Consider the following 13,322-nt stretch of genomic DNA (forward strand, 5'->3'; position numbering starts at 1 on the left):
CCACCCGCTCTCACAGCACAAAGTCCATCAGGCTTGAATTTAAAAGCCCCACCTGACTTTATGAACAGCAAACAAAGCGTGGAAACTATGCAATGAACAACCGCACCCACATGCACACACAAACTGGGCTGCATTCTCAGCACTCCATCCTGCAAACAAATTTATTTAACCATCAGTAGCTAGTCCACCATGCGGTCACACTCAAGAATGACCAGCAGTGCAGTCCTAGGCAGAGTTAGCCCAGTCTTCAAACCATTTGATTTCAGCAGGCTTAGAATGGAGTAACTCTGCACAGATTTGCCCTGCTGAGAACAGAACAGAGATGATGATGATGATGCAGGGAGAGAGAAGGGTTGAGGATGCCAAAGGACACGGAATGGGGGCTGCTATATACTGACCGATGCCATTTTGAGGTCCTGGGCCCATTCATACAGACCGTAAGGGCCCAACAATATATTTGAAACGACCTTTTTGGGATGCCCAATATATAGTCAGAAGTGCATTTACTGGTTATGTAACAGCACTGCAAAACAGATTGATCCTTACCATGAAAGGAGGTATGAACATCAAGCAGCTGACTCATTGTAAGAATGTTAAAGAGTGAGCTGATATAGAAAATTGTCATTTTTCATATTTTCAAATGTTTTGGGGGGGGCAAATCCTTAACTTGGTGGGGGCATGGCCCCCTACTTACCTTGCCAAGAAAACCACTCACTGATGTCCCTTCTGACTCCCATTTCAGTGATACCGAAAAATACAAGGAGAGGGATCCCATAGATCAAGGGTCCCCAACATGGTGCCCCTGGGCCTCATGGTGCCCACTGTCACCTTGCTGGAGACCACCAAATGTTTTTAGAAAGTGGGCATGGCCACATGGAGCTTTGCCACAAAATGCATACAAAAAGCCACAAAATGCACACCACCTGTTTTTTTATAGGAGGTAATCTATATATTACTAATATTAATTCTTTCTCTACACACACACAAACACCCTATTTTACCTTTGCTCCTAATCTTACATTTCCCCTGTGCAACCTACAAGAGCATTCCAGACCACTACAGAATGCTTTCCACCACCACAGTGAAACCAGGGCTTTTTTTCAGCAGGAACGCAGCAGAACGGAGTTCCGGAACCTCTTGAAAATGGTCACATGTCTGGTGGCCCCGCCCCCTGATCTCTAGACAGAGGGGAGTTGAGATTGCCCTCCGCACCGGGCAATCTAAACTCCCCTCTGTCTGGAGATCAGGGGGTGGGGCCACCAGACATGTGACCATTTTCTCCGCGGGCAACCCACTGAGTTCTACCACCTCTTTTCCCAGAAAAAAAGCCCTAAGTGAAACTGTGTTCTTGCAGCCACTTCAGGCAGAGCTATTTATTTATTTATTTACAAAAGCTTTACCTTGCTTTTCTGTCCTCACAGAGACACCCAGGTGGCAAACAAATTAAAATCTCATCTTAAAAGTCATTAAAAACCAACATATAACTGCATCGTTAAAACAATTTAAAAACAGAATTCAAAATAAATTCAAAAGATAACAACAGTTAAACACATCGGGGAGAGAGGAGGAATTGCTGAGAGAATGCCAAGTGAAACAAAAAAAATCTTCACCTGCTGGCAGAAGGGGACAGGTGAATCTACCTGGGGTTAAACTGCCAGAGTTTTGGTGCCGGTACTGAGAACTCCCTCTCTTGGGTCGCCACTAATCTCAGAAGATGGGAGCACCCAGAGCTATGCAACATTTTCACAAACCTGTGTTTGCAGGAATATTCAAAGACAGGGGAGGGGGTGGGATTTAGTTGCGGGATGGAATCAGCAGGAGAGAGGGCTGGTAACCCCACAATTTCCCCTCCTCAACGTAGGCTGTTTTACATTCAGTTGGGGTGGATTGAGAAGAGAACCTGGCTAGGGGTGAAAAGCTAAAAATGCCCTGTAGAGGGAGCATGGACAAGGGAGATTCAATGTGGGGCATGAGTGCATGCTAAGCAATGGTGCAAATGCCTTGCCTTTGTTGTCTGGGGGAAATACCTTGTGACAGGTACTAGTACCCACAGAATGAAGGCTCAAGATTTCCTTGAGGAGAGCGGCAGAGCTCAGAACCAGAGCATTCATTAGAGTGCAGACTTGGACTTGGGAGAGCTGAACTCAGATCTCCGCTCTGCCGTGAAGCCTGGTTGATCAACTTGGGCCAGTCACTTTCTCTTTCAGCCTCCCCTACTTTACAGAGTTGGTTGTTGTGAGGATAAAACGGGCACGGGAGAATCAGACCTGCTGCCCTGAACTCCGTGCAAGAAAGGCAGGATTAAACATAGCAGAGAGAGGGAAGCCGGTCTTTGCCCCTGACCCAATTCTGAAGTTCCCTGCCTGTGGCACTGCCCAACATATTTTTCCCTCTGGCGTAGGAATTTCAACGGGTGCAGCACTCTTCAGCCCCATGTGAGAAGCCAAATCAAGCAGAGTTCTCTTCTTGGACAAGGAGTTGTGTCTTCTGTGCACTCAACCACTGAGTCCCAAAGCCCACCCAATGCAAGAGATTAGCTATGAGTATACCCAACATATGTTTGGGTTTTAAAAGTAAAATACAGTGCTTTGTGAACGAGAAGGGTGGGGAAGGTTGATATTCCCCATGCATAACTTCTTCCTAACTTGTTTGTCCTGGGGTGGGTGGGGGGCACACATAGTTATCATCAGTCTTTCTTTTCCTCAGAAAGTCACAGGTTAGTTAGAATGTCAGACTGGGACCTCAGATTTCAAAGCCCTATTCTGCCATAGAAGCTTGCTGGGGGACCTCAGGCCAGTCACACACTCTCGGCCAAACCTCTCTCACAGAGTTGTTGTTGTGAGGATAAAATGAAAGAGAGAATGATATAAGCTGCCTGGGGTTCCCATTGGGGCAGGGAAAAGCAGGAAGAAGTTAGAAAAACAAACCTGATACATTCCATCTGCTCATAAGTGCTTGCTGTTTTGCCCAAGTGTAACAGGACTGTGATCAGTAATAACACTGGGCAAAATTATATCACTGGAGTTTGCAAGGTTAAAATATTATAAATCTAACAAAAAAAAAATTTCCCAAACTTAAAAAGCAAAGTAATACAAAAAAGTTTTCAGAGCCCCAAACCTGATCAAGAATAAGGCGCTTTGCAAAATTAAAGCAAATAATACATTTGCAAATCAAATCGTGATTTAAAAAAAATAGTTTGCTGAACTAGAATGAACCAGCCAAAGCGAAACACAGGTATATGACAGTACTAAGCAATATGGTTTACAACAGTAACATTTCCAATGCCTTTCATTTATATTCCTGGGACTGCAAAATGCCTGAATTGGATTTGCAAAAGAACAAGCCCCTCTCCCAAACCGCGACAAGGTAATATCCAAAATCTCCCACGAAATGCGAACAATTCAAAACTAGTGCATCATATTTGCAAACATATCCTCTTCCACCCTTTCCGCTCATCACCTTTCGGAGCATGAGTGGAGGACCAAGCATAGAGTTCAAGGGGTAGAGCAAACCTGCCTGAAAGAGCACGTGACTACATTCGCACGATTCAGTCGCCCGAGGCTGGACGACATGACAGTTACCGTGGCAACGTACAGCTCACCATTGTGACCTCCGGAGACAGGCGGGAGGAAGCCAGGGACCCTTTCCCTTCGCGACGCGGCTTTTCCTTCCCGCGAGGCCTCCCTCTTCTCTCAGCCCTTTCGCTTCAGGTCTAAGGGCCGTCCTCGGCCTTGCCTCGGTAGCAATGGCGGCCGCCATCTTCGCGTAGCTCTCCCGCTCAGAGGCTTCGCTCAGTCGCCACGGAAACTGCAATCCCGGGAGGCTTTACGCGAGTCCGGCCCGCTCTTGGAATCGGTGCGGCCGGGCGCGAGCTGCCCTTGGGCTGGACAGCGATGGCGCCGCGGCTCTTACCCGTTGTCAAGTGAGTCGGGCGGCTGGTTTGTCAAACCTTAATTAAGAGGGGAGGGGAAGGCAGAATGATTTGGGTGGGTGGGCTCGCCTTTTAGATCTGTTCTATGCAAATACATGTGGATTTGAATATACATACTCCCTATTTTATTACTGCAGTTGCTCAGCCCTGCCTGGAAGGCCGAATTTAAAAAATCAATTCCGGAATAATGTGTTTTTATTAAAAGAGAAAAATAGCAATAAACAGTAAACAGTACATAAACTAGACAGACCTCTTTCCCTCCCTCATTACTTTTCATCGAACATTTTGTATTAAGCATTTTACAATGAACATTATGTGATAGTGATTCTTAGTTTTTCTTAAATTCCAGCTATATAATCAAAAAGAACGTTCCATTTTTTCTGAAATTCTTGGATCGGTCTATTAGGCATATAAGCATTTGGCCATTGTTGCGTCTTCATACAATTTGTTCATCCATTCAGTTTTATCTGGACAAAACTCTTGCCTTCCATTTTGTTGCATATACTACTCTCGCCGCCCATCTTGCAAAAGTTAAAGTAGGTGCCTCCCTGCAACAAATCACCAGTTCCTGAATTTAATAATGAATATTCTGACCAGGGCTAAGTGGAGCCTCCATGTCCAGAGGCAGTTTACCTCTGAATGCTTGTTTCTAGGAGGCATCAGGTGGGTGGTCTTGGCTTCTGGTCTACCACCTGGAGGTCATCTGGGGACCCTCTGTTTGGTCACCATGGGGAAAAGGATGCTAGACTGAGGGGGGACTGTGGATCTGATCCTGCATAGCTGCAATTATGTTCTTTTTTGCTTAGGTTCCTGGTTAAAGGGGGCTTGGTAGGAGGTGCCGTGTACATAGTTTATGAGCAAGGCCTGTTGAGCAGCAGTGACCAGGGGGCTGAAGCTCTCCGGAAAGCCCAGGAAGCTTTGCCTCCAGCTGTGGAGGAATGGACCAGATATTTTGGCTGGCAGGTAAGTGCTGAAAAGAAGCTAGTTATTTAGCAAAAAGATAACTCCTAGGCCCTGCCTCTGCCCTCAAAAACGTAGTGTACAGCTTAAAGGGCACCATTAAGATCAAATAAGCTAAAAGCAGCAGACATAGGACTAACCCAAAAGTAGTAGAACAAATGACATCAAAGGCTGTGGTGCCTTAAAAGTGGCACCCTCCATCCATTTTTATAATCACAGCAGCAAAACTTAGACAAAAAGATTATTAAAACAAGAGCTGCAAAAACCTTCTGCAAATGCCTGGGAGAATGGCCATGCTTTTTTTCTTAGCACTTAAGCACTCCTTAGATTTTGCACAGAGCTAAAGGCAGGAGGTGCTAAAACTGAGGTACCACAGAAAACACCTTATCTAGCAAGATCACTGATTTTTCCTCACAACAACCCTGTGAGGTAGCTCAGGCCGAGAAAGGGAGAGACTGGCTTAAAGTTACAGAAAGTCCAAGCAGTGTGTGGATTTGAACCAAGTTGGGTTTTTTAAATCTTATCAAGATGCGGAAGCTGAGGGAAGCTGATGGCCAGTTTGGTGGGAGGCCTGGGTTCAAATCTCCGTCCTGTAAAGCTAACCTTGAGTCAGTACCAATCTCTCAGCCTAATCTACTTTGTAGCGTTGTGAGGATAAAATGAAGAAGGGAAAACCACATACACCACCCTGCCAACCTGGGAAGAGGAAGGTGGAAGGGTGAGATAAAAAGAATGTGGTTGGTGGAGAAAACTTGGTTGGGAGAGAGATGAACCCAGGACTTCCAAGTTCCTGCCACATCAGCTCTTGAGATGTAGTTGATTGGTTGGCCTGTGTATCTCAGCAGCTTTACTTGAAACTTATTTAAACTTTGCATTCTATTTCCAGTCTACTGAGGATGATGGAGGGAGGTTTCAGTGTGTCTCTTTTGGCTTCAAATCATGCAATTCCTTGTGTTTCGATGAGTTCTCGGCTTCGCCTGAAAATGTAGCTTTAAACTCTGTCTGATGTGTTCAGTTTTTAAAATATATATATATGTATTTTAATTCCTGCAGCTTCCAGCCATTCCAAAAACCGAATTTTCTATCTCCAATTCCTGGAACGCAGGTAAGGAAGATGGATTTCCCCCCACTTTCTCCTTGTTCTTTTATTCCGAGGGTTAAGAGCCTGGGGTGATCTTGGATGCCTCCCTGAAAATGGAGGCACAGGTCACAGCAGTTGTCAGGTCCTCTTTTTTCCATCTGCGGCAGACCAAGCAACTTATCCCTTACCTGTCAACCTGTGACTTAACTACAGTGATCCAAGCAACGGTCATCTCTAGGCTACATTACTGTAACTCGCTCTATGCGGGGCTGCCCTTGAGCCTGACCCGGAGATTACAGCTGGTACAAAATTCAGCGGCACGTGTTATTACAAGAGTGCCAAATAAGGCACATATAACACTGTTCTAACGCGAGCTGCATTGGTTGCCAGCGGAGTACCGGATTAGATTCAAGGTTCTGATATTGACCGATCAGGCCCTTTGCGGACTGGGACCAGCATATCTACAGGACCATCTTTCCCCTTATATTCCCCAGAGGACCCTCCGATCAGGGGACAAACAGCTGTTGGTGGTCCCTGGCCCCAAGGAGGCCCGCCTAGCCTCAACTAGACCCAGGGCCTTTTCGGTCCTGGCTCCCACCTGGTGGAATGCTCTGTCTGCTGAAAACAGGGCCCATCAGGACCTACTATCCTTCCACCAGGCCTGCAAGACAGAGTTGTTCCACCAGGCGTATGGCTGAGGCTGGGCCTCCGCCGGCCGGAAAAAAGGGGTGTATAAAATCTTAACCCTCCCTGTGAAGGCTGTCCACCATCCTGTTTTAAATGTGTATGGATTTTATTGTATTTTAATAGTTGTTTTTATTGTATTTTGTATTTTAATATGTTGTTATCCGCCCTGAGCCCACTTGCGTGGAGGGTGGAATAGAAATTTGAATTAAATAAATAAATAATTCCAAACTGTAGTTTGGGGAAGGCCTTGGGCAACCTCGGATGCTTAGCAAGGCATCTCCAAGGTAGAGATCTGGAATGGGCAAAGAGTTTTCTCAGAGGTAGTTCTCCTTGCACAGTGTGTGTTTTGTGTGTGTGCCTTGCACTTGCTTCATGGAAGCTTCACAAACGAGTGCTTGGGCTCCAGATTCCCCTTCAATGCACAGAGCCTCCTTGGCAGACATCAGAAGAGTGTTGCTGGATCAGGCCAAGGGTTCATCCAGTAGAATCTTGTTTCCCACAGTGGCCAGTGAGATGCCTCTGGGAAGCCCCCAAAGAGGGCCATACAGGCCAAAGCCTCCCCTTCTCACCGGCAATGGGAATTTAGGGGCAAACTGCCTTTGAACATGGAGGTTCAGTTTAGTCATTCTGGCTAATGGATTCATGAGTTTGCTAACTCCATTTTTGGAGTAAAGATGCATGATGTAGAACTGTGCTTCTGTTGTAGCTTTGCATGTTCCTCAAGCCTTCGTTCTGGCCCGTTTAATTGTTTTTTTTTTGGTTTTTTTGCAGGGGTTCAGGCTGTCATAGGTGCCCTCTCCATAGCCCCTACCAGGGCTTGTGAATATACACAGCACAGCTGGAAATACCTGAAGGACCTTATCAAATGAAACCCTACCAAAGACGATTGACCTTTCTTTCCTTCTTGCTGTCTCAGGGGGAATTTATGGCTGTGGTTTGGCCCTGGGGCTTGGAATAAAGACCTTGCAACCATCTCACTGAAGTCTCAGTCTCCCTGTCAGAGATGTTAGATGCAGTCTAGATATTTTTGCAATCTGGTCTGCTTTGGATAATACATTTGGGTATTTACTGTGGCTGTGGAGAGGGGGCAGGCAAAGACTCAGTAGATTTGCAGGAAACCGTGTGCCAATTTTGTTTTTTGTGCATGACCAGCAGAGAGTAGAAGGAGAGAGCAGACAGGCATGGTGGTTTTGCCTGATATTTGCCCCATAGAGGCAAGGGAGAGGGGAATGCAGAGAGAAGCAAGTTAAGCTAGGAAAAGGAGGTTACTCTGGACTGGCCATTGCCTTACTCCAAATCGTCTAGGAGCAAACAGAAGAGACAGGATTCCAGGGGGCAACTCTCTCCCCATTGTCATATTTTAGAGAGGGCAGGAACTGTTTCTGGAGCAGAGGAAGCCGTTACTTTGGGCAGGAGGAGCAATGGGGCTAGTGAGCCCAGTCTCAAAGAGGGAGGTGGGCAGTGCCTGAATGATGAGGCCAAGTAGGGGCTGTTAATCCAGGAGTCCTAAACTCCCCTCAGTTTCAACCCCTCAAAACCCCTAAGATCAGATGTGTTCCTCTAGCACACTATGTAAGTGATTGATGCAATTCTAGCATGCAGCTGATCTGTTCTTTTAGTGGTTGCATTTTCCCTTTGAGGGTAAGGAGCATTGCCTGATGCAAGCAGCTCACAGATGTGTAGGATCTGAGCCACTGCAAATGCCCTCCTAATGAGGGACGGTGTGGGGGGAATGCAATGCTGCTTTCCATTCAGAAAGGGACTCCTCCCAGAGCTGGCAGCCACTGTCTCTGCTGCACAGAATAAGAGAACTAAAGAAGGTTTTCCTGAGCATAATTTTATGGCATTCTTCTTACTACTCCTCAATCTCCTGCAACATTTTTATGTGCTCTTTGCTTCTGAAAGGTGAGGCTCAGAATGAAAAACATCTGTTTTTGCAGGGCTGAGGAAACATATTCATGGAGTCTGGGCAGATGGGGCAGGATGGTAGCAATGGCAAGGGAGGATTTTCTCTTCCAACTCAGTCTGTCAGTCAGATCTTCACCCCAGCCTGTCTAGGCCCTCAGCAGGCATGTATCACAACCCAGCTTCTGCAAATTTAAGAATAGCTTTTGAGTGATTGCTTGGAGGAGTTTCAAGTGCCGCAGTCTGAGATCATGCAGCAGGTTTTCGAGATTTTGTCCTTCTCCCCCCACTCCATGGACTCAGCAGTGGCCTTTCTCTTCCCACAGCGCTACACATGAAATGTGGAGTGCCTAGGAACCCTGTGCATAACCCCTCAAGTCTCCACAGCCAGTCCCTCCCTTTTGCAGAGCTCTTCCTTTGGCTGTTGTCATCTTCATCCACCATCAACTCATACCAGCCCCTCCCTGCTTTCCCCCAATGTGGATTCAAGTCTCATGGGCAATGGGGCCAGTAAAAGAAACATCTCCCTCCCCAGTAATAATCTTTCTTCTTTAACTGATGCCTAACTACTCTTAGCATTTCTCACCTCCTACAACATGCTTGGTCCTCCTGGCTATCTAAAAAATTACATTTTTTCCCGCGTGCAAAACCCACTTGGTCTGTGGGCAGCCCCATACAGCTGTCCTTTACAGAAGCATGGAGACATCGAGTCCACTGCCAAAGGGGTACGTGCCATGGCAACTGGTGTGTGTGTGGGGGGGTGGGGGAGCTGGCCTCCCTTGCAAAAGGAGCAGAGGAGGAGAAAGAATCCAAAGCACAGAGACCACCAGACAGTGAATGGGCTCTAGATGATGCTCTCACATTCTTGGCACACTGCTTCAGTATAAGCCAGCAGAAAACCATTTGCACTCTCTCGGACATCTGGATGATGAAGGGGTTCTTGTCAGAATTGTCTTCAGCTCCCTTATCTTCAAGGAATGGAAAATTGCAGCCTGGCTTCTCTCAAGGAAGAACTTGCAGGTTCTTTAGAAGGGAGAGGCCCCACCCTGAACACTGTTACGTGTAAGTTGTGTGAAAAGAGAAATCAAGGTGGGTGTCAGGCTGCTTATAAGTAACTTGTGTTCAGTGGGCTTCAGGCACAGCTAATTTTCTGTGTGGAGTTCAAACGGCATTTTTATCCAGCCCTTCCCAAAAGGGGGCAGTTCATTTTTTAAAATTATAAACTTTTTAACTATAACAACAACAATACAACAACTTTGTTCCAAACGTGGGTACTATATAACTTTATTAAAAATATAACGTGATTAATAAAGACAAAATCAATATATTTCCTAGGCGCTGTAGACTCTTTAGGGTTGTATTTTGTAATATAGTCCAAAAAAGGGAACCATCTCTCCATAAGGGATTGATAATTCAGATTCTCTGATGAAGCTATTTGTTCTGTTACTTTGTCAGATACTAAGAGATCCCAGACTTTTAATATCCAGTGTCTAGTGGTATGAATTCTATCACTCTTCCAATTTGGGGCTATTGTTATCTTGGCGGCTGTTAACATTAATGACAGTAGGTCTATTGGCAGTTCATTTTTAAAAGATCTGAAAGTTCTCTATCAAGGAAACAGTACAAAGTTAGAGAAAAGGGGTAAAAAGCCCACCCTCACCACTATCTCTGCTGGCAGAAGTGGGTGGGTGGGAAACTAGAAGCTCCTTCCCCCTCCTTGCAGTGCCAAGTGAACAGGTCCTTTTTAAAGTGAGTCCCCTCCAATGTATGTCGGACTGTAAGTTCAGCCACACATCCGTGTGTCCAGATACATGTCAGTGGTATTACGTAGTTTGGCCCAAAGAAAGCCACAGATGTTGCTATCTCATACAAAGTTCTGGAATCTGCTGTCAAAAACAGCAATAGGAATTTGTGTTTTGCTTCACATTGCTTTCTTTATTTGCCTTATAAGTTTGGTCAAATTACTTTGCCCTGACCTGGATGGCCCAGGCAAGCCTGATTATCATGCTAAAAAGGCTTTCCTGTATTTGAAACCTGTTCCCTGATCTGAATTTCCTGGGACTAATACCCTTAGTTGTGGCCTAGAGCATAGGGTGGAGTTATACTGTTGGACTAGGAGCTGAAGGACCCAGATACAAATCCCCACGCTGCCATGAGGCTCCCAAAGCCAGTCTCTCCCTCTCAGCCGTGCCCAATGCCCAATGCAGAGGGTTGTTACAAGGATCAAATCTTTGTCAGATGCATCTGGCGGGGAGGACTGTGGTTATCGAGGGCTTGTGCTGCAGTGCTGCTGGACTCTTTTTGATTTTGCTGCTACAGACTAACACGGCAAGCTCCTTTGAATCTTTACACAAGCAAACTGATCCCCACACCAAAAGGAGCTGTCTGCATCTCCATATCAAAGGAGCTGTTTACATCCCCCCTCTCCTCCTTCCCCCCTTCCCCCCCTCTCCTCCTCTATATTTGGCCAGTTTCCTTCTGCCCTCCATGCATCTGACGAAGAGAACGTGATTCTTGAAAGCTTATGCTACAATAAAATTGGTTAGTCTTAAAGGTGCTACTGGACTCTTTTTGATTTTGCTACTACAGACTAACACGGCTAACTCCTCTGGATCTGGTAATAGAAAGTCCATTTGCCTAACTGAAAAGATACAGCTTAAACAGTAGGGGTAACTGATGCGCTGTTTAATAACCCATAATGTTTCTGCACCCAAAACATTGGTTGCGAAGAGTCTTTTATTAGCAATTAGCACACACGAGATCTCACAGAGCTGGTTTCTATTCATTGGCATAAACCTGCACCTGGTTTCAGCCTTTTCTTCTGAACTGCTCTGTTTGACACTTTCCCTCTCCACAAAGCATCTCTAAGAAGTCCTTCTGTCCAGTAAAAATCTTTGCCTTAACATACTAGTTAATTTGTCATTGCCTTGAGTAGTTGGGCCACTTTAGGGGTTTGAGTGTGCCCCCCCCCACCCAGGAACTGAGAAAGAGAAAATGCAGCATTTGAATGTACCAACTTGAACTCCAAGCTCAACCGTTTGGAACTTTGGAACTCTTTCAGTTAAATCCTAACCAGAGTTACTCCAGTTTAAGCTCTTTGCAGTCAATGAGCTTCGACTGGGGTAACTCTGCTTAGGATTTCACTGTTTGTCTCCCAGGTAACTGCATCAACATCCCAACGGTTTCCGCACCATTTCTATGTGGATGGAGAAGGAGGCTACACCGTAGTCCCTTCTCTCTGCGCTCTTCAGTGGGCTCCTTCAGCCAGGTAAACTCCTCCTTGGTTATGGGGTGGGGCAGCACACAGCATGACAGAGGGCTATAACGCGCTTCTCTGCAGTAGTTCACGTGGATGTACCAAGCGGACAGGTGAAGGGGGCTGTCTTCCCGTTTGCATCAAGGTGTATGTTGCAGCTGCTCACGCCTCTCCACCCACTCTGCCTCCATCTCTCTGCAGCTGCTGGCAGGTCTCTTGTTCCCACCCCTTTTTCGACATTTTTTTTTAAAGTAAGGGCTACCATCTTGTGCCAGCCAGCATAGCAGCCTGGCAGGCTCTCTACTGCCTGCATCCCCAAGCCTGTCTTCCTCCTGCCTGCCCAGTTCCTCCACAGCAGTGCCTCCAGAGTGATACTACTTTATCAAGGATGGGGTGCGAATCTTGGCAACCTGCCTCTGGATGGGTCCTGTTCTGCCCTTTTTTCTTGTTGCCCCACCTGATGGGTCAAAAGGGGGAGAGGGTTGCAATCTTTTTCATTTCTGCACAGTTGCAGAACGCCACAAATTAATCCCAGATGCACTGGAATGGCAATATATTCAAATAAGAATAGATCCTGCCATGGGAAAGGACCTCAATTGCAATCCCCGTCCGCACTCACCAGGCCTGGGCTTGCTACTGAATGCCATGAATGCAGTGAGCGAACATCAGGTGTGGCTTGGAGGTGCCCTTTCTGTGTTCAGAGATGAGAACAAGTAGGACAGAGAGACTCTGTTTGTCTTTCAGAAGGAAAATGGAAGAGTGCTTCTTGTCTGGACAGTACCCCAAATCCAACTCGGTAAGTGTCCCCTCCTCCCAAATGCACATGCACAGAGAGGGTCTCGGCCAGGATGCTGGTCCTGTTCTCACCAGAGCCCCCAGGGGATAAAGAGGACAGGGGCTGTAGCAGAGTGGAGTAGGATAAGATATGAAGCAGTGCTGTGCATTAGGTGGCCTCCAGGGGACATACAGCCGAGGATAGCTTTGATTACAGCCCCGCTCTGCCTCTCTGGACCCACCCGTCATTCACACTCACTCACTGGGGTGGGGGCCTGGATTAAGCCAGTTCTGTGTATTGAAGTATCCTTAGCCAACTTCCCTGAGCTGCTTTGTGCCAGAGTTCGCCCAGGTCTCATGGTTCCAGGTCTGGGAGATGCGGAGGATGTTGCAGATAAGCTGCTGGAAACTGGGGTGGTCTTTGCAATTCTGGGGCCCTTGGCCCAAAGTCCTGGATTGGGAAACTCCTGGAAATTTGGGGATGCAGCCTGGGGAGGGCAGATTAAGGAAAGGGAGGGACCTCACCAGGATATATTAACATAGAATCCACCTTCCAAAGAACCCATTTTCTGCAGGAGAACTGAACTCTGTAGTCTGGAGATCAATTGTAATTCTGGGAGATCCCCAGGGCCCACTGGGAGGTTGGTAACCCTACTCACAGGCATGTTGTGAGGATAAAATGGAAGAGAGGAGAATGATGCACGCTGCTTTTGATTCCCATGGGAGGG

The 13,322-nt window shown here is 46.7% G+C and overlaps 1 protein-coding gene across 1 annotated transcript; it reads left to right on the top strand.

The window, feature by feature from the left end:
• Positions 1-3,560: 3,560 nt before the first annotated feature.
• On the top strand, positions 3,561-7,636 carry MICOS13 (mitochondrial contact site and cristae organizing system subunit 13). The gene is made up of 4 exons (XM_054981322.1): positions 3,561-3,922; positions 4,738-4,894; positions 5,945-5,996; positions 7,431-7,636. The coding sequence occupies exons 1-4, from the start codon at positions 3,894-3,896 to the stop codon at positions 7,526-7,528; spliced, it is 336 nt and encodes a 111-aa protein (XP_054837297.1). The 5' UTR covers positions 3,561-3,893; the 3' UTR covers positions 7,529-7,636.
• The last annotated feature ends 5,686 nt before the right edge of the window (positions 7,637-13,322 follow it).

The sequence above is a fragment of the Eublepharis macularius genome, chromosome 5 (assembly GCF_028583425.1).
Source record: "Eublepharis macularius isolate TG4126 chromosome 5, MPM_Emac_v1.0, whole genome shotgun sequence".
NCBI classification, from domain to species: Eukaryota; Metazoa; Chordata; class Lepidosauria; order Squamata; family Eublepharidae; genus Eublepharis; species Eublepharis macularius.

Excerpts from the sequence above, each read along its gene's own strand:
- MICOS13 (XM_054981322.1), top strand. The coding sequence starts at position 3,894 with ATGGCGCCGCGGCTCTTACCCGTTGTCAA. Across the intron at positions 4,895-5,944 it reads CCAGATATTTTGGCTGGCAG|CTTCCAGCCATTCCAAAAAC; the intron begins GTAAGTGCTGAA and ends TAATTCCTGCAG. Across the intron at positions 5,997-7,430 it reads CTCCAATTCCTGGAACGCAG|GGGTTCAGGCTGTCATAGGT; the intron begins GTAAGGAAGATG and ends GTTTTTTTGCAG.